Source organism: Bactrocera neohumeralis, chromosome 6 (assembly GCF_024586455.1).
Source record: "Bactrocera neohumeralis isolate Rockhampton chromosome 6, APGP_CSIRO_Bneo_wtdbg2-racon-allhic-juicebox.fasta_v2, whole genome shotgun sequence".
NCBI classification, from domain to species: Eukaryota; Metazoa; Arthropoda; class Insecta; order Diptera; family Tephritidae; genus Bactrocera; species Bactrocera neohumeralis.
In genome coordinates this window covers 49,707,274-49,730,806 of record NC_065923.1, presented here as the reverse complement: position 1 = coordinate 49,730,806, position 23,533 = coordinate 49,707,274, and the positions used below count along the sequence as shown (strand labels likewise).

The 23,533-nt window shown below is 34.9% G+C and overlaps 1 protein-coding gene across 1 annotated transcript; it reads left to right on the top strand.

Moving 5' to 3' along the window:
* The first annotated feature begins 1,046 nt into the window (after positions 1–1,046).
* Positions 1,047–23,533, top strand: LOC126762525 (uncharacterized). The gene is made up of 6 exons (XM_050479334.1): positions 1,047–1,386; positions 15,242–15,619; positions 20,968–21,247; positions 21,339–21,485; positions 21,557–21,706; positions 23,239–23,533. The coding sequence occupies exons 2-6, from the start codon at positions 15,256–15,258 to the stop codon at positions 23,375–23,377; spliced, it is 1,080 nt and encodes a 359-aa protein (XP_050335291.1). The 5' UTR covers positions 1,047–1,386; positions 15,242–15,255; the 3' UTR covers positions 23,378–23,533.

Below are 23,533 nucleotides of genomic sequence, written 5' to 3'. Positions count from 1 at the left end.
TGAAACAGTTTAAATCTATTTTTAAAAAGCAATGGTTATAAATTATAGCATATAGGTTATACATTTTAAGAATATTCTGTTAAATTTTCATGCAGAAATATTAAAGAAGACGGCAATTACTTTGGAGCGTCTCAGAAAAAAGTTTAATTGTTATGCCTCTCATAACTCGTTGCTGAAATTAAAATTATATCGTTAGATAATCGCTTTGCCCAGTTAACGCTGGAGGGTTTTTCCAAATTTCAATTTTTGATTTTTTGTGAACTCTTTGAAGAAAAAAGTGCGTATTTTGTTGTTGTAAAACGTAAAAATAAAAAAAAATCTCCTGCGTCACCTCGTAAATTATGTGTAGAAATATTGTTCAAAATTTCAAAACGATGGGCTCAAAAGTTTTGAAGTTATGAGAGGTACTGACTTTGAAAATGTGGGTTGTGGGGAAAAAGCTTTAAATTTTGGAAATTTATTGCGAAGTGTCCATAAGACATACACAAGTATAAAACTACTCGTAACTTCTTCAAGATCGACTTGATATTTGTAACCAAAATTCTTAATCGAATCGAAAAAATTATCTAAAAACCCTCTTCCTCAAACAAATTAAATACGAATAGCAAAATAAGTATAAATATGTTGTTTATTATGTAGATTCAACAAGTTTGACCTTAGAGCCCAGGTACCTCTGTACAGCTTTAGTTCGAGTTGTGTTAGGTGTAGCAGAGAGTTACAACTGAGCAGAAAAAGCTATTTTACAGCCGCATCAACAGCTACACACATACGTATGTATGTACATTTGTATATTTTGAAACTATATTGTGCATATAAATTGCACACACATCCAAGCCTGCATTTATCGAACATTCTTTTGGGCACGTTTATCCATAGATGTGAATACTCGTATTTGCACACAGAGACGGGCATATATATCAACAGTCATTGCAACAAATCGACGGTGCACTCCGGAGTTGCGAGTGGAAAGACGATGGTCAATTTGTAAATTTGGTTTAGTTAAATTCAATCCACTTGTGCACGCGGTCGCTCTGATACACCGAGTCTCCTGCTATTGTTGCCGTTGTGCTGATTTTTCGCGGTTTTAGACACCGTTTTATTTTCACGCTTATTGCGTATGAACAAAGGACTAATAAATGTTTCATATTTATTACAAGTATACTTAAATAATAAAGTATATAAAAAAATACGATTTCTGTTGAACGAGATACATAGTATATATTTTATACCATATATAAGAGTAAAATAGTTTTCCGTTATCCAATGCAGTTTCTTAAGTGTAAATCAAAGCATTCTGCATTTTAAAATAAGAAAATTTCGAAGGAACAGGACGTGATATAAACGCTCTTATTGCTTTTGCTGGGAAAACTCTTTAACTGCGTGAAGGTAAAACATAAATTTGTTTATATTTATTTGTCAAGGATTTGAACAAATACCATATATGTATGTATGTGTGTAAGTACATATGCCAGCAGAAGTGTATAGTGGCTCAACACGTTTATTGTTCTTAAGACTTTCTGATCACATCTTCATACGCTTTTTGGGGCTTATCAAGTTTTACGCGGCAAAGTGTGATAAGTAATGCGAGTAATTCGTTTGATCGTTGTGTATTGTGATTCATGCAATGTCTGCTTGTGAATATTGTTAATGAAAATAGTGAAATTAAATTTAGGTTATACAATATGCTGTGACGTATTCGATTAAAAATAGTTTAAGCTTGTAGTACCTCAAAGGAAAGTTAATAAAATATTTAAATGAGATTGCTAATTGAACGGGAATACCTTCAGAAATTCGTAATTTTTATCAGTAATAAATAACGCTTTATAATGAAATGTGAAATTTTGAAAAGCAAATTATGAAAAACAACAAATATTTAAGCAAAATAAAACTAAAGTTTTGTTTTTGTCCATAATAAATTAAAAATAAGGTAATTTAATTAAATAGACGTTCTTTTGGATAAGTTGTCTTTGCAACATATAGTTTGTTTCATACAATTATTTTCCCATATTTTATTACTATTTTTCTCAGCTTATTTTGATTACGCCTCGCTTTGAAAAATAACACCACAGCAGCCAGTATGTTTATAACAAAGTGTATAAAAAAATCGGAATATATAATCTTTAGATTTGATATGACTTTCTATGTTACATATTTTGTTATAGCACAACATTTATAACAGCAAAGTGCAGCATCAATAAATATAAATTCTCCTAATACGCTTACGATAAGGTGTATATTAACTTCTTTAAAATAAATATATGTGACCTGGTCTACGAAAAAGGAGCTAACGTGCGAAAACTAGTTTTCTGGGAAAAGCTGTTAAAAATAATCGTCAGTTTCTCGTTATCTCATTAATTGTTCTCCTTTTTTTTGACACCTAAGCCCCCTTTCCGTAGGACCAGGTCACATATACTATTGGTGGGAGAGCTCCGCACTAAATTCCGACAGCCTACTGTTTGAAGACTAAGTATAAAGCAATTAAAGAATTATGTTTCTCTAAAGGCAACCCAAAACATCGATTTGGTTTGTAGATTATGCACCGGTGTCTGCTTCTTACTTTGTTATTGCTTCTAAAGTATTTAATATTATTTAATAGAAAATTTAAGTAATTTACTAAATACATAATCTTTTCACTACGCTATATAATCCAATTATGCTGGAAATGTTTTGAAATTTGATTTATTTTTGGAAGATAACTCATTCAGTTACGCTGTATAGAACATCAATTCTTGCAGAGCAATGAACTAATTTTGTATTCTCATTCATCATATTTTATTTAATCATATGCAACCCAAATATTTTCTTCTTTTTTTGTGCAAAATATGGTTTAATATACTTGACTTTTTAAGTAAAATAACTAAAAGTAATAAAGTAAACAGATTATACCCCAAATACTAGAATCAACAACCTATAAAAAAATAACTCTGATCGGTCAAACACCGGGGTGTATCAGATTTTTTTCTCGTAGAACTCCTTCTTGCGTTTCGACGTTTTTACCTTTAGTAAATAAAGTACTTTATTTCTAATATTATTTACGATTTAAATAATTCGACTATTTAAAGAAGTTCACAAACATATAAAGATAATATATCAACTGCTATATTTTCTTTAATACAGAAATTAAATAATTTTATTAACACAGCAAAATTTATATCACGACCGAACATTTATTTATTTATTATTATACATACAAGTATATGCAAAATGCAATACGCACCTTCGTAATTTGCACATAAGCATAAACTCAATAGAGAGAAAAACATTATCAATTGCTTACAATTTTAGAAATGTAAATCTTTTTTCTTAAATCAATTCATATATACCCTAAATATGTAGATGTATGGTATTTTCTATAACCACTAAGTATCCAAATAAATAGATGTAAACAACGTCTTCTATACTTAGAACCTTTATAGAAAGTTGCTTCATGTAAAATTCGGTGCGAGGTGTTAAGTTGCTGTTTTTTTGAATATGGGATATGTTAGTCTACCACAATCAAGTTTCGATTAAACCTAAATGCATGACCTCACATGCACATACATGCACTACGCTGTAATTCAACCTTTGTCGCAAGAAAATGTAAGGGAATGTCGGTAATTTCAATAAATAAAAATAAATATTTGAGCTATCTAAAAGGTCAAATTAGCAATTTTTATTGTGTCATACACATACATACTATATTTAGTTATGCCATGACCAGTTTTGCAAGTATATATGTATCACATTGCATTGTAGAGTGAATTTTTTGATGTAAGCTCAAAATTTACTTATGAAAACATGAGAATGTAAAAGTACAAACTTGTACATACATACATATGTACAGTTTACTTTTGGTTGCAATAAAATAATTTAATAAACTACATATTTAAAAATGTTTTAATACACAATATGTATATATACATACATATATCAGTTTTGAAAAGCTTAAAACCTTTAATCAGGCTATCCGTAATATGTATGATCATATTTACATCAGTTAAGCAAATACATATAGTACGAGTATATATGTAACTGCCTGTAGTAAAGGGTTAGCCAATCAGAGCGGTTATATAATATTGTAGAGGCATAGTGATTTGAACATAATTACCATCAATACCATAATCATTCATACTATCTTTTCTCATCTTTGTTTCATATATAGTATATTTAAGTTTTTATAAATCCTTTTGAGTTTATACTTTGTGAAACTTTCCCATCACAAAATACATATAAAAGCGTAAACAAAAGTACGCAAGACACTTGTAGCATAAGTGAATATATTTTCAGATAAACAATGACTTCATAACTTCATTTAAACAAATATATAATAAAATATATAAGTAATGTACGCTTTTTTATAAAAATACAAATTCAAAATCTAAAAAAAAATGTGAGATATCTAGCCGCCCTTATTGAAACCCCCTTTCTTTCTTTGCCATTCTGATCGAATCTAGAAACCTTTTGGAGTGAAAACAACAAAAGTGTGCGTGCAAGAGCACAACTTGATTCAACAATTTTTTGTCATTGTAAGCGAGTTTGATGACTCGTTTACGAGGACGACTTCCAAATCTGGCTGGATTCTTTTTGCTTTTTCTCACATCACAGCCAACGGCTTTCGTTTTCCGCATTTGCTTGATTGGATTCTGGTTACATGCCGACAGTGCAGGTGCTGTTGGCTATTGGTTTTATGTTAGCATTTTACATATGCTATACTCTTATACTACATACTCACATTAGACGCATACTAATGCGCATACATCTATGTGTGTCATGATACCTTTGAATTTTTGTTCATATGAACATACATACATAAATATACATATGTACGAGGTGTGTTCAAAAAGTATCGCGAATTTTGTGTTTTTTCAAAAATTATTTATTTATTCATAAATATCTATTTTGTCCCCTTCAAAGTAATCCCCATGAGATATTATACACTTGTGCCAACGGTTTTTCCAATCTTCGAAACACTTCAAAAAATCATTTTTTTTTATCTTCTTCAGCTCCTCCTTCGATGCCGTCTTTATCTCGTCAAGAGAAGCGTAAGGTCGTCCTTTCATGGGCCTCTTCAGTTTAGGGAACAAGAAAAAGTCACAGGGGGCCAGATCTGGGGAATACGGTGGCTGCGGCATCATTAGTGTGTTGTTTTTGGCCAAAAAGTCGCGCACAAGCAACGCTGTGTGAGCAGGGGTGTTATCGTGGTGCAAAAGCCAATTTTTGTTCTTCCACAAATCCGGGCGTTTCTGGCGGATTGCTTCGCGCAAATTGCGCATAACTTGCCAATCGATATGTTTAGGTCCTCAGCAACTTCTCTAACGGTGATTCGACGATTGGCCAATACCATTTACTCCACTTCATTAATTTTTTCGTCTGTTGTTGAAGTGCTCGGGCGTCCGGCGCGCTCTTCGTCGTTCACATCTTCTCGGCTTTCTGAGAACATTTTGTACCACCGATAAACGTTGCTTCGGTCCAAGGTAGCTTCTCCGTATGCCACAGTCAACATTCGGAATGCATCCGCGCACTTAATTTCGTTTTTCACACAAAATTTGTTACAGGTTCTTTGATCCATTTTTTTGAATAGGTAAAAATCGAAGACGATCCAAAACACGTGCAAACAAAGCAGCGTCAACAATTAAATGAACATTCAAAATGGCCGAGCTTGTCGGCATAAGTGAGAGAGTAACAACATAACGCCACAAAAAATTCGATATTCGAATATACGTAACCCGCGAAATTTAAAATTCGCGATACTTTTTGAACACACCTCGTATATGTACTATACGTAGTCGTACGAAATTATCTGTCTACCCGCACTACGCATGTCTCTTAAGGCGATTTAGCTCAATCGATCTTTAATTGGCGGGGTGCAAATTTTTGTGTCATACAAACATGTAAGCTTTTCAGCATTTCAGAGTGATTTCTATAAGGAGGCTTTTTGCTTTATTTACTTCAGATGGGTAGTGTTCAATGACAGTAGGAATACGATATCTGACTTTTACTGTGGAAATCTAGAATTTCATAAAGTGGAGCAGTGCGTACTCTTACAATTGGGTCGTGTGAGAGAGACGAGACAGTTGCAAAGTTTTGATGGATGCTTAAATAAACATGTGGGTCAAATGGCCTTATACCTGATTTAAATTTGAAACGATTATTTTTCATATTTCAGTCGATTGCCATTTTCTTTTTTTCTAAAATAATCGATCAAATTTGATCCTTAATTGCATCTAAAATATTGTCTTTTTGTCCCACCCTATGTATCGGTAATACAATACCTAATAATTTAGTACACTTATTTCATAAATTTCGGTTAATTCAGCAAATCTTGTGTTATACTCAACTATCTTATGATGTGAAAATTCAGAGATGTTCTCACTTATTTGGTGGAAGAAGAACAGAAGTTCAGTGAACGGTGTACATTGATAGCTTTTAACGGTTACCGTTGTACGGACGTAATTCGAAGACCCATAAAGTGCAATAATCAAGCTACAAATTAAGATACGAATCTGTATTTAGGTACTCGAAGTCGCAGTGAGGAGCGTTTAAAAGTTGTTATAGAGTAGGTGTGCCTCGATCCCTATTTTAATGTACATTTTCATAAACCATTAAAGCTTTATCAACCAAACGCACTGAAAGTTTTTCTATCAGTTCCTCATACTGTGTGAAAATGGAAGAAATCGCCTGATAACCACGGCTTTAACCATTAAAGCTTTATCAACCAAACGCACTGAAATTTTTTCTATCATTTCCTCATACTGTGTGAAAATAGAAGAAATCGCCTGATAACCACGTCTACACGAACCAAGGAATTCTAATTCGAAGTGGTATTATTCGCGGTCTCATTAAAAGTCAGCTGATTTACCTAACTTAACCTTGCCACTCATTTATGTTGAAAACTGCTAAAAGTGCGTTTAACTACTAAATAAATGCGTCAGATATATTAAATTTCACAACCAAGATTGTTCGGAAGGGCTTCATAGGAATCGGTGTAAAAATTGGATAACGGGCATGACACCGCTCACATTTATATATCTCAGGAACTACTTCACCAACTTGAATCAAATTATGCTGATCATTTTGTGAAAATTAGAAAAATCGGTCTACAACCCGGTCTATTTCATGTTTAAAAAATAAAATTTCTTGCCCTCAAATACCGAATATGTGAACGTCAGGCTCTATAATTTGATAATCTGTGAGATTTGTTATTAAAATTTAGAGATAATCCTTTTCCGATAATAAAGAGCTCTTTCGTCTACAATGCGTGCAGCTAGATCAGTTGACTTTGTACCAAATACACTAGACAATGCGAGTATGTACGTTATCTTAATGAGAGAACATCTTTTATTTGACAATAATATGTCATTGTACCAAAAATGTATAAAATCGGGTCAATATCACCTCTCGTCCCCTGCACCTTTTCAAGGCCAAATGACCGCATATTTGAACCCCAAACATAAGATATATTTTGAAAATGAAGAGATAAAGTAGTAGTAAAGTGCTCATGTGTCTAAAGTGGATAAAATTAGGCCAGTACTTCCGTTAGCCCCAAATATATCTAATATAAAGATTCTCAAACTTAAGTGTGCATGCATATATGTAAATATATGCTTAATCTGGTGAGATAAAGGAAAACTTTATTGTACGTACATATGTAAGACATAACACTTATGTATGTATGCTTACGTACATATGCATATGTATATTGAACGTTACGCTCACATTACATTAAACGGTTGGAATTCTTGTTATATTGAAGGTGGTCACTTGATTTGGCTCTCACTTTGAACATTACACACTTGCACGTTTTGTTACTTAATTCGCATTTGTAATTGAAGAACATGACGTGCATAATTAACAATCAGTGAAACGGTGACGAGTAAAATGTAGAAAGTAAAAATACGGAAGTAAAAAAATCAAATCGAAAACAAAAAAATGTGCATATGCATATTGTCACACTTAGATGCCAAATTTTTAGGACACCAATTTTAAATGTCTTCAAAAGCGAAAATTTGCAAGCTTTTTTATCGGGAAATATTTTTATATGTTAGGAAATATTGTACTGAATTGCAGAAACTTAACGTCGATCAGGTTTAAACCGTTAGTAGTATTGACAGTTAGGTGTATTTACTTACTTTATATGCATTACGTTATGCATAACATACCCGAAAGCGCTGTGGAATCATGCTTCATAACAATATAATGTACTTATGTAGCATGTCCATTGATACAATGTGCATAAGTTGTTTTTAGTTGAGTATGTAAACTATACATACATACATACATAGGTAATCGAAAAATCAAACTTTCTGGTGTTATTGCATCATAGTCGTCTTTGAGTCATTTTACTATTCGGCAACAACTTTAATTGAGATCGTGATTTTAGCGATAAGCAAATGTCAATTACAAGACAATTTTAGGCAAATTAACCTCATTAATCGGTATTTTATTATAAAAAAAAGAAAAAACGTCAACAAATAGTACCCTTCCCAGGTGCATTTCTTATAGTAAATGTGTGTATTTATGTTTAACTAAATTTGAAAACGCAACCGGTCAACGGAAAACGTTTTGCTAGTTCTTTCTAGCCACGTTGTTTGACATAAAAACCTTCAAGTCAAATTAAGGTTACTTACATAATAGGGGAACAAGATATTTTTTTAAGTTTGTGAGCCTGCTATGAGCTATATATATAATGGGTTGTCAAAAAAGTCTTGCGGCATTTTTATTGATTTTTTTTTTTTTTTTTTTTTAAATTGAAATGAATTTTTGATGACTCATGCCCAGCTCTTGACCGATGCTACGGCTGCTACTATGCCGGTCTCTTTCGACCAATTCAGCGATTTTATCGCAATTTTCGACGACAGGCCTTCCGGAGCGTGGCGCATCTTCGACCACCTGTACATCAGAACGAAAACGTTGAAACCATCGTTGTGCGGTGGAAATGGAAACTATATCGGGTCCATAAACTGCACAAATTTTATTGGACGCTTGAGATGCATTTTAGCCTTTATCGTAGTAGTACTGTAAAATATGCCGTATTTTTTCTTTATTTTGCTCCATGTTTGCGACGCTATAACTCACGAACGACTTAAAAGAAACGACAATCGATCAAACACGTGTTAGCGCGTGAAATGAGCTTTCCAAAAAGGTATAGCATGACCCGACGCGACGAATAAAACTAGAACTACGCGCTTTCAGCTCCAACTAGCGAAAATACCGCAAGACTTTTTTTAAAACCTATTATATATGTATGCCATAGCTTCTCGATCTTCATTTATGTTTGTTGGTTTATAAAAGAAAGATTAGATCCATTGAGATATATGTCCCGCGACATGCTGCCAACTTATGGTGGTCAAGAAATCGAAAATCGGCGAAATTGTTTTATTCTCGGATAATATAGCTATATAACTGAAACTGTGAACATATTGTATGTTTCCAGACCTGTATACCAACATAACAAAATGAAAAAGTCAATAATCGAATGTATGTAGCCCGCGAAATTTGAAAATTCACTTTACTATATATTTTGAACCGACCTCATATATAGAAGGATAGAATGGCGGACATGGCTAAATCGATAGCTGTCACTCTAATCTTTTATATACTTGTATGGTATGTATATACTTTAAAATATCACCGATGTTTTCTTTTAGACGTTACGAACATCTTGGAAAGCTTAATATATGTACCCTATTCAGGGTAAAACAAGTGATTTAAACTCAAAACCTGATATACCTAGAAAAGCATAATTAATGATGAGTTATATGATTTTTGAAAGAACTTTAGTATTTAGGATATGGTTTTACATTTCATTCAAATTGCAACTACTGACAATGTAAACTAACAAGCAATATTTTTCATAATTTATAAGGTACAACAATAAAAGCTCTATTAAGAAGCTTTTTCAAAAACTAAACTTTATTTTAAAAACTAAAAATTATAATATTTGTTATTTGCTTAGAAGGTCATGAAACGTTGTTCTTTTCAGACTGCGCCTGCTATTTCTAGTCTCTCCCAGTTGTCGGGCTTCAGCGTTTACGTGATTTTGTAACCTTGTAGCATGTTTCGATGCAGTTTCGTGAATGACTTCCCGAACCATTTTTATGTGAAGATCACGATGTAGATCTGAATTTCGTATGTACTACGGGGCATTTACAATTTTTCGCAGAATTTGGTTTTACAACCTTTGCACCGCTTCGATGTATAACGGTGCAGCGCATCCCGATAGTTGAATTCCGTATGCCCAAATGGACTTTAACGTTTGGTTGTAGACTAGGATTTTATTTGAGATTGTTAAGGCTGATTTCTTGCCAATTAACCAGTGTATTGTCTTGTATTTTAGTTTTAGTTCTGCAACTTTTCTTTGTATATGCTCCTTCCACTTTAACTCTGCATCCAGCGTCAAACCAAGATATTTCGCCGAGGTGAAGTACGGGATTACTTCATTTCCAATATATAAGGGGATATACATACATATCACTTTTGTTAGTATTTGTATGTATAAACTTCAACTCGTTTGGAGTAATGTTCCATTTTTGTGTCCATTCTACAATTTGGTTGATTGAAGACTGCATTCTGTTCGACGACTCAGATTCATTTTTACCGGTAGTAATGATGCAGGTATCATCTGCAAATGTGGCGATTATGCAGGTTGGCGGCGTAGGCATATCACTAGTAAACAAAATATATAAGAGTGGTCCCAGGACACTTCCTTGAGGTACACCTGTTCTTATTGGCTGTAATGTAGTATATGATTGTCCCTGTTTGACTCTGAAGTAGCGGTTGCTCAGATAAGAGGCCAGTAGTTTAGTTTGATGCTGTGGAAAGAGAAGTCTTAATTTATGAAGTAAGCTATGGTGCCATACTCTATCGAACGACTGAGATACGTTAAGAAAAACAGCTGTGCAATTTTCTTTTTTTTCCCTCGCATTTTCTATTATATCTGTTATTCGATGAACTTGATCGATTGTGGAATGTTGCGATCTAAATCCAAATTGATGAATGTGATGATGATGGTGAATAGCTCTTCTCTTCAATTATGTTCTGAAGCCTTCTTACAATTCCAGCTTCAAGTAGTTCGGACAAAATAGGCAACAGTGATATTGGACGATATGATGAGGCCTCCTGTGCGCTTTTGCCGGGTTTTTGTACCATAATGATTTCAGATGCCTTCCATAACAATGGCAGCTTTTGCTTTTCTTTTGAGAGTCTGAATAGAATATTATTAATAGAAATAAAATTGTTTGAACTAGAAAAATTGAACGGTTTTTAAGGCAAACTATAGTAGTAGTTGGCAGCAGTTGCGGAGCAACCCTGGGCTATCATGCCCATTGACGCATACGCAATTATGTTGCGCTTCTCTCTGTGTTGGAGAAATTCTTCTCTCACCACAAAATAGTAACCTCTTGGTTTCGAGCCTTGCGATTAATTTCAAATCTTAAGTTTCGAAAATCAATAATAAAAATATATTTTTGTTTTGAGAGTGGTTTGTAATATGAGCAATTCACAATGGTAAAACTGATTTAAAATGGGTTATATCACTTTAGTAAGATATTCGGTGTTTGTATCACCTAAAAGTAATCGAGATAGATATAGGATTAGGTACATGAAAATAATCAGGACGACGAGACGAGTTGAAATCTGTCCGTCTGTCTGTCAAGCTTTAATTTAAGTAAAAATTAAGATATCTTGTTGAAACCTATTAAGTGCCACAACGAATCGCATTAGGGAGGGCGTGACATCGCCCACCTATAGCTTAAATCGCATTCCTCACGACTTACTCCATCAATTTTAAATTCTGTACATTACATTACAACGACATTCCAATGTCACAGTGCGAAAATGTTCAAAATCGGTCTTCAACCACACACATAGCACAATTTTAAATTCCATCAAAATGTGTGATATTTTAATGAGATTAATATATCGGTATTCAATACACAATTTAAATCAAAGTCTCTGAATCCAATATCTCAAAACTGACTAGATAATATTTCTGGTATAGACATATAGACAGACGACGCAGATCGTCAAGCTGTTCGTTTATATACATATACATAGATGTATACTTTATAGATCTCCGACGTATCCTATATCCGTATGTTACATGCTATTATATACATTCAGGATTTAAAAATGTACAGCAAATATTTATAATTTTATCGGCCAATCTATTCATGCATATTATGCAGAAAAAAACGCACGGCAACAAACACAAGGAAGGTTCGACGTCGAGAAGCTGCAATCACAACAGACAGCCGAATGGTTTTCTACTCGACTTACACTCCTGCACTCTGAGAGCACTCGTCAGCAACTTGGTATAAAGGAACTGTGGGACGGCATTACAAGCTTCTTACGTACAGCTGCAAATGAAACCATTGGCTTTCGGAAAAAGCAAAAGAACAGCTGGTACGTCGAGGAGTGCCGTGTCGCAGCGGAGAGAAAACAGACTGCCTATCTCGCAACATTACAATCGACCACAACAGGTGCAGGATGGGATAGATACCGAGAGCTGAAGGGGGAGCGAAACGCATTTGCAGACAAAAAAAGAGAGAGGCCGAAAAGAGCGGGTATCGAAAGCTGACCAGGGAGTAATGCTCGAAAATTCTACGAAAAGATGCGGCGACTAACAGAAGGTTTCAAGACCGGAGCATACTCTTGTAGAACCCCCATGGGTGATCTAGTAACCGATTCCCAGACCATACTAAAATCACGGAGGGAACACTTGTCTAGCCTGCTGAATGGCAGTGAAAGTATAACGCCAGGAGAAGGCGTATTCCCCAATCGATGACGATGGAGCAGACGTTCCATGAAGAAGTTCGAATAGCAATTACCCGACTGAAGTACAACAAAGCGGCGGGGCCGATATATTTCCGGCCGAGCTATTCAAACACGGCGGTGAAGAACTGATAAGCATCAGCTTCTTTGTAGAAATATAGTTGGACGAAAGCATGCCCAACGATTGGAATTTAAGTGTGCTCTGCCCAATCCACAAAAAGGGAGATCCCACAATTTGCGCCATTTACCGTCAACAAACTGATTGGACCTTATCAGTGTGGTTTTAGACCTGGCAAATCAAAAACTGACCAGATATCCATCATGCGCCAAATCTTGGAAAAGACCCTTGAAAAGAGAATCGACACGCATCACCTCTTCGTCGCTTTTGACAGCACGAAAAGGAGCTGCCTTTATGCCGCGATGTCTGAATTTGGTATCACCGCAAAACTAATACGGCTGTGTAAACTGACGTTGAGCAATACCAAAAGCTCCGTCAGGATCGGGAAAGACCTCTCCAAGCCGTTCGATAGCAAACAAGGTTTCAGAACAGGCGACTCCTTTTCGTGTGACTTCTTCAATCTACTTCGGGAGAAAATAAACAGAGAAGTCACCATCTTCTATAAGAGTGTACAGCTGCTGGCGTATGCTGATGATATTGATATCATTGGCCTTAACAACCGTGACGTTAGTTCTGCTTTCTCCAGAATGGATAAGGAAGCGAAGCAAATGGGTATGGTAGTGAACGAGTGGAAGACGAATTATCTGCTGTCATCAAACAAACAGTCGTCGCACTCGCGACTGGCTCCCACGTCACTGTTGACAGTCATAACTTCGAAGTCGTAGATAATTTCGTCTATCTTGGAACCAGTATCAACACCAACAATAATGTAAGCCTCGAATAACTCTTGCCAACTGGTGCTACTTCGGACTTAGTAGGAAAATGAGAAGTAAAGTTCTCTCTCGACGAACAAAAACCAAACTCCATAAGTCACTCATTATTCCCGTCCTGCTATATGGTGCAGAGGTATGGACGATGACAACATCTGATGAGTCGACGTTATGAGTTTTCGAGAGATACGTTCTGCGGAAGATTTATGGTCCCACGGCATCAACTACCCATAGAAATCTATATTCACAATAAGAATAATAGAATTGGGTGGTTGGAATCAGAAGAACTATGGACATAGTGATATTCTAAACTAAGTCAGTGTAAACTTCAATAAATCAGACTACATTCTCCTAATGCTGGAATTCAATATACACTTCCAGGTGAGGATACCCTCTAGACGAGAATGGAGAAGGGGCATAAAGGGGAGGAAGATACCATCTCACTCTGCACCGACGGTTCCAAAATGAAGTGCGGAGTAGGCACGGGAGTACATTCCGATGATCTGGACATTTCTCTCTCTATCCGTCTAACGAACTCGGCTGGCATTTTCCAAGCAAAAGTATACATAAAGCAGCAATATACACGGATGACCAGGCGGCTCACCTGGCCTTGTCGTCGCCCATTACTAATTCCAGCATAGTCCTTAAGTACAAGAAGGCACTGAGCTCAATAGAAGACAAGCTCCACCTAGACTTGATCTTGGTTTCCGGCTGCAGAAACATTTTCGGCAACAAAAAAGCAGACGAGTTGGCAAAGGCAGGAGCTTTCCTAAACGAATCCGAGGCAGAGTTAATACCAAGCCTGCTAGGTTCGATCAGAAGAGAGCTCAATATACAATTTCAGCAATTAGCAAATAACAGATGGAAAAATATAACAAAACAAATATGGCCAATATATGACAAGAAAAGAACTAACGGCTTATTAAATAGGTTCAGGAAAAGTATCTACAGACTAACTGCTACTATAACAGGGCATTGGCCATTTGCACAACATGCGTCCAAAATGGGTATGACAAAATATATAAATTATATTTACACCAAGTTATACGGTCGTTGTGTAGAGTTTTATTTCAACCACTTAGTATTCTGTAATATTAACAATATTTTCTAATATGTAGTTAACTACATAATTTTTACTATATGTCATTAACATAAAATTCTTTAGCCATAAATCAGAGGTAAAATCAGATTAGAAAATGAATTATGATATTATATTTACTTTTATTCTTCCCACATTTATTAATATTTGACCAACTTATTACAATAGTTTATAGTTATTTTGCGACTATGACGTTGACTACGCTGGAGTTTGTCTTTGACTTCAACAAGACCAGCAAGGCCCCTTGGCTATCCGAGTATATGGTTGCTTTCTGTATCCTCCCCGTCATTATTCAATAGAACACCACACATCTTCTCTGTACCTAGTACCGTTTGTTTATTCTGATTATTTTGATATGTCTACATAGCTATATAACTATATTTTTATCTTGATTAGCTTCGAATGCTCTAAAAAATCGTGAACCGGTGAACAAAAATATACTCTGAGTAACATGATGCGTGTTTATCAAGGTTTAATAATAATTAATTTTTTGTTTGATTTCAGGTCAATATACAGAAATGTGCGAACTTCACCATACTACCCGAAGTATAGAACAACTTACTTATACGTATGTGTTTCTGCTAGCATTAACAATAATGATTGCTGTGGAAGCTACAAGTCCCGCAACGACAATATTGCATAGTAATAGAGATAGTGGAGATAACGAGTTCACAGCCAAAATAGGAAGCAATGGGTTTGTCGTCGACCAATCAAAACAAACTCATTCAAGAAGAAAACGTTTGGTGTGGATAACAGAGGATGGTCGACTTGCTTTGCCGCCAGGCACTGCACTTACAATTACGCCGACAATTTCAATGCCATTAGTCCGACATCCTCCAGAGGGATTCTTTTCCAATGTATCCATTAGCTTCCCATTGACAAGTGAGTATTTTCAAATTTAAAATGGTCAGTTTATTGTTAAAAAGCAACTTTTTGAAAAATGGCAGAGTAATCCGTGCTGCAGCTGATACAGTTCAGTGAATAAAAATATACTATATAAATATTTGTATACATATAATACATTTATCTTCTGCAAGTATATGAACCTCAGAAAGCTACTGAAAAATAAAAATTAATAATTTTTTATACGTTTTGGACAGTTTTCCATGCTCTACAAAATAAAAGTTGAAATACATTCACAGAAGTTGAATTGCAAAAAGATGATTTCCCTGATACAAAAACAAATAGATAGTTTTGGAAGATATTAAGCAAAAAAAAAAGAAACAAGAACAAGTAAGGAAGGGCTAAGTTTGGGTGTCACCGAACATTTTATACTCTCGCATAATAAAGTGATAATCGAGATTTCATTATCTGTCATTTACATATTTTTCAAATACCGTATTTGTGTAAAGTTTTATTCCGCTATCATCATTGGTTCCTAATGTATATATTATACAGAGAAGGCATCAGATGGAATTCAAAACCGTGAACCGATTCACCGAACCGATTTCACCCATATTTCGTACATGTCATCAGGGTGTTAAGAAAATATTATATACCGAATTTCATTGAAATCGGTTGAGCAGTTCCTGAGATATAGTTTTTGGTCCATAAGTGGGCGACGCCACGCCTATTTTCAATTTAAAAAAAGCCTGGGTGCAGCTTCCTTCTGCAATTTCTTCCGTAAAATTTAGTGTTTCTGACGTTTTTTGTTAGTCGGTTAACGCACTTTTAGTGATTTTCAACATAACCTTTGTATGGGAGGTGGGCGTGGTTATTATCCGATTTCTTCCATTTTTGAACTGTATATGGAAATGCCTGAAGGAAACGACTCTATAGAGTTTGGTTGACATAGCTATAGTAGTTTCCGAGATATGTACAAAAAACTTAGTAGGGGGCGGGGCCACGCCCACTTTTCCAAAACAATTGCGTCCAAATATGCCCCTCCCTAATGCGATCATTTGTGCCAAATTTCATTTTAATATCTTTATTTATGGCTTAGTTATGACACTTTATAGGTTTTTGGTTTCCGCCATTTTGTGGGCGTGGCAGTGGGCCGATTTTGCCCATCTTCGAACTTAACCTTCTTATGGAGCCAAGAAATACGTGTACCAAGTTTCATCATGATATCTCAATTTTTACTCAAGTTGCAGCTTGCACGGACGGACGGACGGACAGACAGACATCCGGATTTCAACTCTACTCGTCACTCTGATCACTTTGGTATTTATAACCCTGTATCTGACTCTTTTAGTTTTAGGACTTACAAACAACGGTTATGTGAACAAAACTATAATACTCTCTTTAGCAACTTTGTTGCGAGAGTATACGAAGCTAACATACTCTTCACAGGTGCATTTCTTTTAGTAACTATGTGTCCAGTTTGTATGGAAGCTATATGCTGTAGTAATCCGATCTGAACAATTTTTTCGGTGATTATGTTATTACCTTCAGCAGAAATACATGACAAAATTCGTGAAGATACCACGTCAAATGCGAAAGTTTTCCATCATGGCAGCTATATGCTATAGTTAGCCGATCTGAACAATTTCTTTCGATATTACATTATTTCCATAAACAATAACTCGTATCAAATTTCGTGGAGATATGTATATCATAAAATGAGGAAGTTTCCCATGAAAGCATTTGATTCCGATCATTTATTTTGTATGACAGCTATATGCTATAGTTAACCGATCTGAACAATTTCTTCGAAGATTACATTGTTGCCTTAGAAAATAATTTATACCAAATTTCGTGAATATATCTTGTCAAATGCAAAAGTTTTCCATATCAGCACTAGATTCCGATCGTTCAGTTTGTATAGCAGCTATATGCTATAGTAAGCCGATCTGAACAATTTCTTTGCATATTCCATTATTATCTTAGAAAATATAATATACTAATAATTGACCGTTCAGTACGGACTGTGGTATGGCGGCTTCATCGGGCCTTTTTTATTTCGATATGAGGCAGGAAATACCATTACCATTCAGCTATTGATGGTTATAACACGTTGATGAGCGACTTTTTTCCCTGGAGTTTGATGAAATTGACGCGGTCGATCTTTATTTCCAACAAGACGGTATACTGCCTCACGTTTTACGTTTTGAGCAATGTCAAAAGTCCGACTTCTCCCACCTGTCTTTAAACCGTTTCGGTTGGTCAAAATATGTGATGTTTTAGTGAAATTAAAGGGACACGCTTTCTTAAAATTATGTGGCTTGATATGAATGCAATTGGTTCAGAACCTGGTCCAAAACTCATATCAACTCATCCGTAAGGCATATCAACTCAATTTAATAAATTTAGCCTTTTCGTTTGTGTTTATGACAGTTATAGCTCAATTATGGACGATTATAATATAAGTTTTCGTGACGGGAAGTAAAATATAGTTATAACTACTAGCACTAACCTAGTTTAGTCTATGACGTATAGTAGCACTGAATCGATTTACAAAAATGTATTGAACCAATCGTTACAATTCTATAAAACTTTCAAAATAGGCTCCTTCTGCGATGCAGCGCTGCCAGCACGATTTCAAAGCATTGAAGGCTTCACGGAAGGCATTCTTCGGAATACCTTGAGAGCCGCGGTGCATGCTACTTGGATCCCCTTTGTCGTCTCAAAATGCTTGCCTTTCATCGGCCTTTTCAGACAAGAAAACAAAAAAAGTCCGGTTGGGTCACATCTGGGCTGTAGGGCGGCTGCGGAAGCGTTAGGATGCCACATGTTCAAATTTTCTTGCCACACTTCCAATCAGCGCAATTTCTGGTCGTCAGTGAGCACTTTTGGGACCATCTTCGCGCACACCTTGCGCATGTTCAAGTGCTCCGTCACAATGTCATAAACCACAGATTTTGATAGATTTAACATCTGAGCAATTAAACGAATACTTAGTCGACTGTCTGAGTTGAAAACTTTGCACACACGAGTTTCATTGTAGGTGTTTGTCGAAGTCGAAGACTTCATCAGCAACCTCTTCCCGGCCTTCCAAAAAGGCCTGGTGCCACCGAAACACACCACTTCTTGCTAAAGCAACATCTGGGTAAGCCTGCTTGATCATATCAAACGTCTCTGTCGCAGATTTACCGAGGCCTAACGAACGCTGCACCACTCACAGAATCCTTGCAGGCTCCGTAGTACAGTCGCGGCGGAAGAAAATCAGTCTTTTACTTTCCGGACAAACCCTGTATATGTTTGATAACATACAAATTTGATTGTAATCCACTCACGACTTCGTCGAACAATGAATGTTGAATTATTTCGCAACATCTTTAAAATAAAGTTTTTCCAACACCTGATAGTATTTCCCCTACTTTGATCCAGGCAAGTCACAAGACTATGAAATGTTTTCGCTAAGTTTGTTTGATTTTGATATAGTTATAGTGATTTGTAAGATATATATTAAAGGGAGGGCGACACTTGATTTTCAAAAAAAAATATACTCCTCCTTAATCTGATTCTCTGTACTTAGTTGTTGCATTTATAGTTTGTTAATAAAAGGGATTTTGATGCAAATCTCCAAGTGATAAATTTCGTCAAGATATCTCAATTTTTACTCAAGTTTTTACTGACAGGCAAATATCCGTAATTTAATTCGTAAAAATTTATAAAACTCTATGCCTATCTCAATTACCGGCTTTATGGTAAATCCGGAGTCACATATCAGCTTACTTTTGTATATTTGAAAGTAAGCGCATGAAAATGAGGACATTTTCCATAACAAGATCTGACTAGTACAAGAATGCGAGACGAGGGGTCTGCTAATGTTGTCGTTTTATACATAAATTATAGAACTCGAAATAAAGAAGTACTTACAGTTGTAGTATAATAATGGAAGTAAATAAAAACATTTATAGAAATACATATTCAAATAAATAAAATGTACGAGGTGTAAATATTATCCATGATTCGGTTTAAAAAAGGCTTAAAGTGTTATAATTGTGATAATTAAGTTAGTTAAGTCCCAAAATAAACACTCGTACTCAAGTAAAGAAGCTGAATTGATGGTTTTATAATTAAATTTCAATATTGTACTAATTGGGTTACAATATCGCTGTACAACATACAACTGCCATCTAATTTCATAACATCGATTACCTATTATATAACAGTTAATGTTATAATAAATACGAAAGCGCTAAGTTCGGGTGTAACTTTTCCGACTTGTATTTTATCTATTTATGTATTTATGGGCCATTCCATCAATTGGCGACTTGGTTTTGTACCCGTGGTTCTCCGATTTCGACGAAACTTTAGAATATCATAATATAGACCAAAATAAGAATATCAGTAAACTTTTTAGTGTTCAAAGTTGCTCCATTGCTTTTTGGCGAGCAATTCAAATTGAGATCAAACAAAAAAATGACTATTTCTTTTATTTTTTAACGACCTCAAAATAAAGTGAAAAAAATTTTGCAGTTATCTAATTTTATGTAAAAAAATCTCAGCTTTCTGATAAAAATATTTTCAAAATCCCAAACAATTTTAAAAATCAAAAAAAAGAAGTTTTTTCCAAAAATCCCGTTTTTTGTGCTTTTCCCCAATTTTTTTTCAAAATTGACTTTTTCATTCGATTCCTCGTTCAATTTTACATAAGAATCAGTGTTCAAAAGTATGGGACTCTGATCCCATGAACAACAAATAAATGCAAAGTTGTCGCTTGTATGCCCTGAGATATGGCTTTTCACCTGAACGTGGGTGGTACCACGACCATCGTCTTACTTTGACCCAGGGTCCTATAGAGCCTTTTCATACTATTTCGGGTGAAAAATTTATTGTCTCTGACGTATTTATTTACTATCGTGCTTTTAATAGTTTTTAACAGTACCGTTATATGGAGAGTGGAGGAGGTTATCATGTGATTTCATCCCTTTGTACAGATTCTTTAGGGATGGTTAAGGGATTTTCGTTATTATAGCTTGAATGGTTTGGGAGATATGAATATTAAACCTCTTAGAGGGCGGGCAACGTCCACGCCTTTTTCAAGAAACACGTGCACCAAGCTTCTTTGGTATATCTCAATCTCAAGTTATTGCTAGCACAGACGAACAGACAGATAGTTACACGGATTTCAACACGTTTTACCATCCTGATCACTTATTTTTGATGATTTTTTTTCAGAGATTCCCGATATAATTAATTGAAATTATTTACATTCTTTGAATATGCCATATTATTAAATGTGAGCTTCCGCTTGAACTTAATCTTCTTTACTACAAGGGAGGAATTTGAAGCATACACATTTACTTTGCATAAAATTATTGTATTTATTTTTGAAATTTCAGTTGACTTTGACAAACTCGGTTTAACGGATGAATCAAATCCCTTGGGTGATTTGCCACCTGTATTCACAAGGCAGTTTGGTCGTTCAACAGGACATGTGCTGGGAGACTATGTGGCTCGTTATCTCAATTATAAAAGTAAACGAGATTTGGCTGCACAGAGTAAGCCTTTAGACAAGGAAACGCCTGTTTTTAAAATAAAAATGGATTCCGAAAATGTAGAAAAATTAGAGTTGCCGCGACTACCGGAACATTTTAAACATGCATTTCATGGTGGCGAAAGGTACATACATATATAAGAGAATAACACACAGTTGCATATATCGATTAACATTAGTAAATATGTGCCGAAATAAATAATTTGATTTAATTAGAGTAATACTTTATGGAGTGGTGGAGGATTTACTTGGAACTTTTGGTATAAATGGAAAAGCCTGTTTACTACGTACAATATGCGAAGTTCATTCCCGGAAACTGCATCACTTAGGCGTACTCGGCGAAATAACGAAACTGTTTTTAACGTAAGCTTAATTTAATAGAACCTAATTATAAGTACAGTATTAACTGCAAATTAATTAATATATTTAAATAGAGCAACTAATTCACCATTTGCTGAACTTATTCCGGAATATGTGCGGGCACAGGAAGTTGGAGAAGGTCGGAAAGCTCCCGGTGAATGTTTTCCCTATTATAAAGAGTGTCCAAAGAGTATATTTAGAGAAACGCAAAAGGATAAATACAGGTAATTGTAGCGAATAGGTTAGCGGTGAAGACCATTTTCAGTTATATCAGATATATGGGTTTTAAGCTAAAAAATGGTTTTTGACAATGTTGGAAAAACAAAGTAATTCAAAATATTCAAATATAAACTGGTAATAACACATTTTTCAACAAAAATCACAGAAACTTCAAATTTAATGGTTTCGATTTATGTTTTGCTCCAAGGCCTGAATCGAAGCAGAATTGTCCACATAGACTTAAGATATAATATCCCACGATATTAGTGGTCAATCGATCAAATCTGAATAAATCTAACAAAATGTCGCCGAGATCACGAGCTTCAATTTCAGGCATCAAATAGTCAGTTATCAGGGCACGATAACGGTTACGTTCTCACCGCCATCATTTTTGAAGAAATATGGACTGATGATTCCACCGGCCCACAAACCACACAAAACCGTTGTTTTTCTGGATGGCAACTCTTCAATCTCTTCAGGCTGTTCTTCGTCGCAAATGCGGCAATTTGGTTTGTCATAGCCATTGAGCCAGAAATGGGCCTCATCTCCGAACAAAATTTGTCTCGAAAACGTCGGATCTTCTTGGACTTTTTTGTATTGTATTATTTCGTGAATCTAAACATTAAAAGTTTTTTATGATTTTTATAACACGATGAAAAAAATCATTTTACTAAATTGCAAAACTAATGTGAATTTTCCTGATCTACAAAATGGCATCTTATTTTTTTTAATTTTTTGTACTCTTGCAACCGTTGCTACAGAGTATTATAGCTTTGTTCATATAACGGTGTACGTATCATCTAAAACTAAGCGAGATAGATTAAGGGTTATATATAATAATATAATACATATATATACATAAAAGATCATTATAACGAGAAAAGTTGAAATCCGGTTGACTGTCTGTCTGTCCATCTGTCCGACCATGGAAGCTGTAACTTGAGTAATAATTGAGATATCTCGATGAAACTTGGTACGTGGCTTCCTTAATACAAAAGAATTAAAAGTTCGTAATCGGACCACTGTCACGAACCGAAAACATACATATAAAGTTCCATAACTAAACACTTAATTATGATATAAGGCTGTAGTTTGGTACAAAGAATCGCAGTTGCAAAGGTAGTAGTGTTTTCGGCCCAAATTTTCAGCTCACTTACTGCGTATCTGAGAGAAGTATGTGCTTAATCTTGAAATAAAAAATATACCAAGCACTCGATATGGAATTATTTAATTGTTTTATTTACCATTAAATATTAGTTGCATTTATTAACTGTGAGATCCAAATTTTTAAGACGAAATTAATACGCAGAGTGAAATTATAAAATTAGCTGGTTATCTTGTTAACTATTATCATTTCCCTTATTTGTTAATATTAAGACGAGATTTTAAAATCTTTATTCGAAAATTTTTCCGAATTGAATGCCCACAATCTCACTTTCATCGTTGTTTTATGAAACCATACACTCTCATTTAATAATTCTATAGAAAAAAAATTGTATGAATAACTGAAAGCATTGTTTGCTTTTTTACTTTACAGTGAATCACAAACGGACGATTATGATGAATTACAAGAAAATGAGATTATCAAGGAAGAACTGCCTGATAAATTATTCAAATTCTCAACAGCGAAGCAAACAGAAAACCATCAAAAAAAGAAAAAGTTATTTAGCATGTGAGAACTACTAGTAAACAAAAAACTTAAACACAATATTTTTAAATAGAAAAAAGCTGTGAATAGAATTTTTGCAACCTTTGTGTTTTCGGGAAATTGAATAATTTACAGTAATGTTCAATAAAAGTCATTTATAGCATTTTGCTCATCATCAATCTAA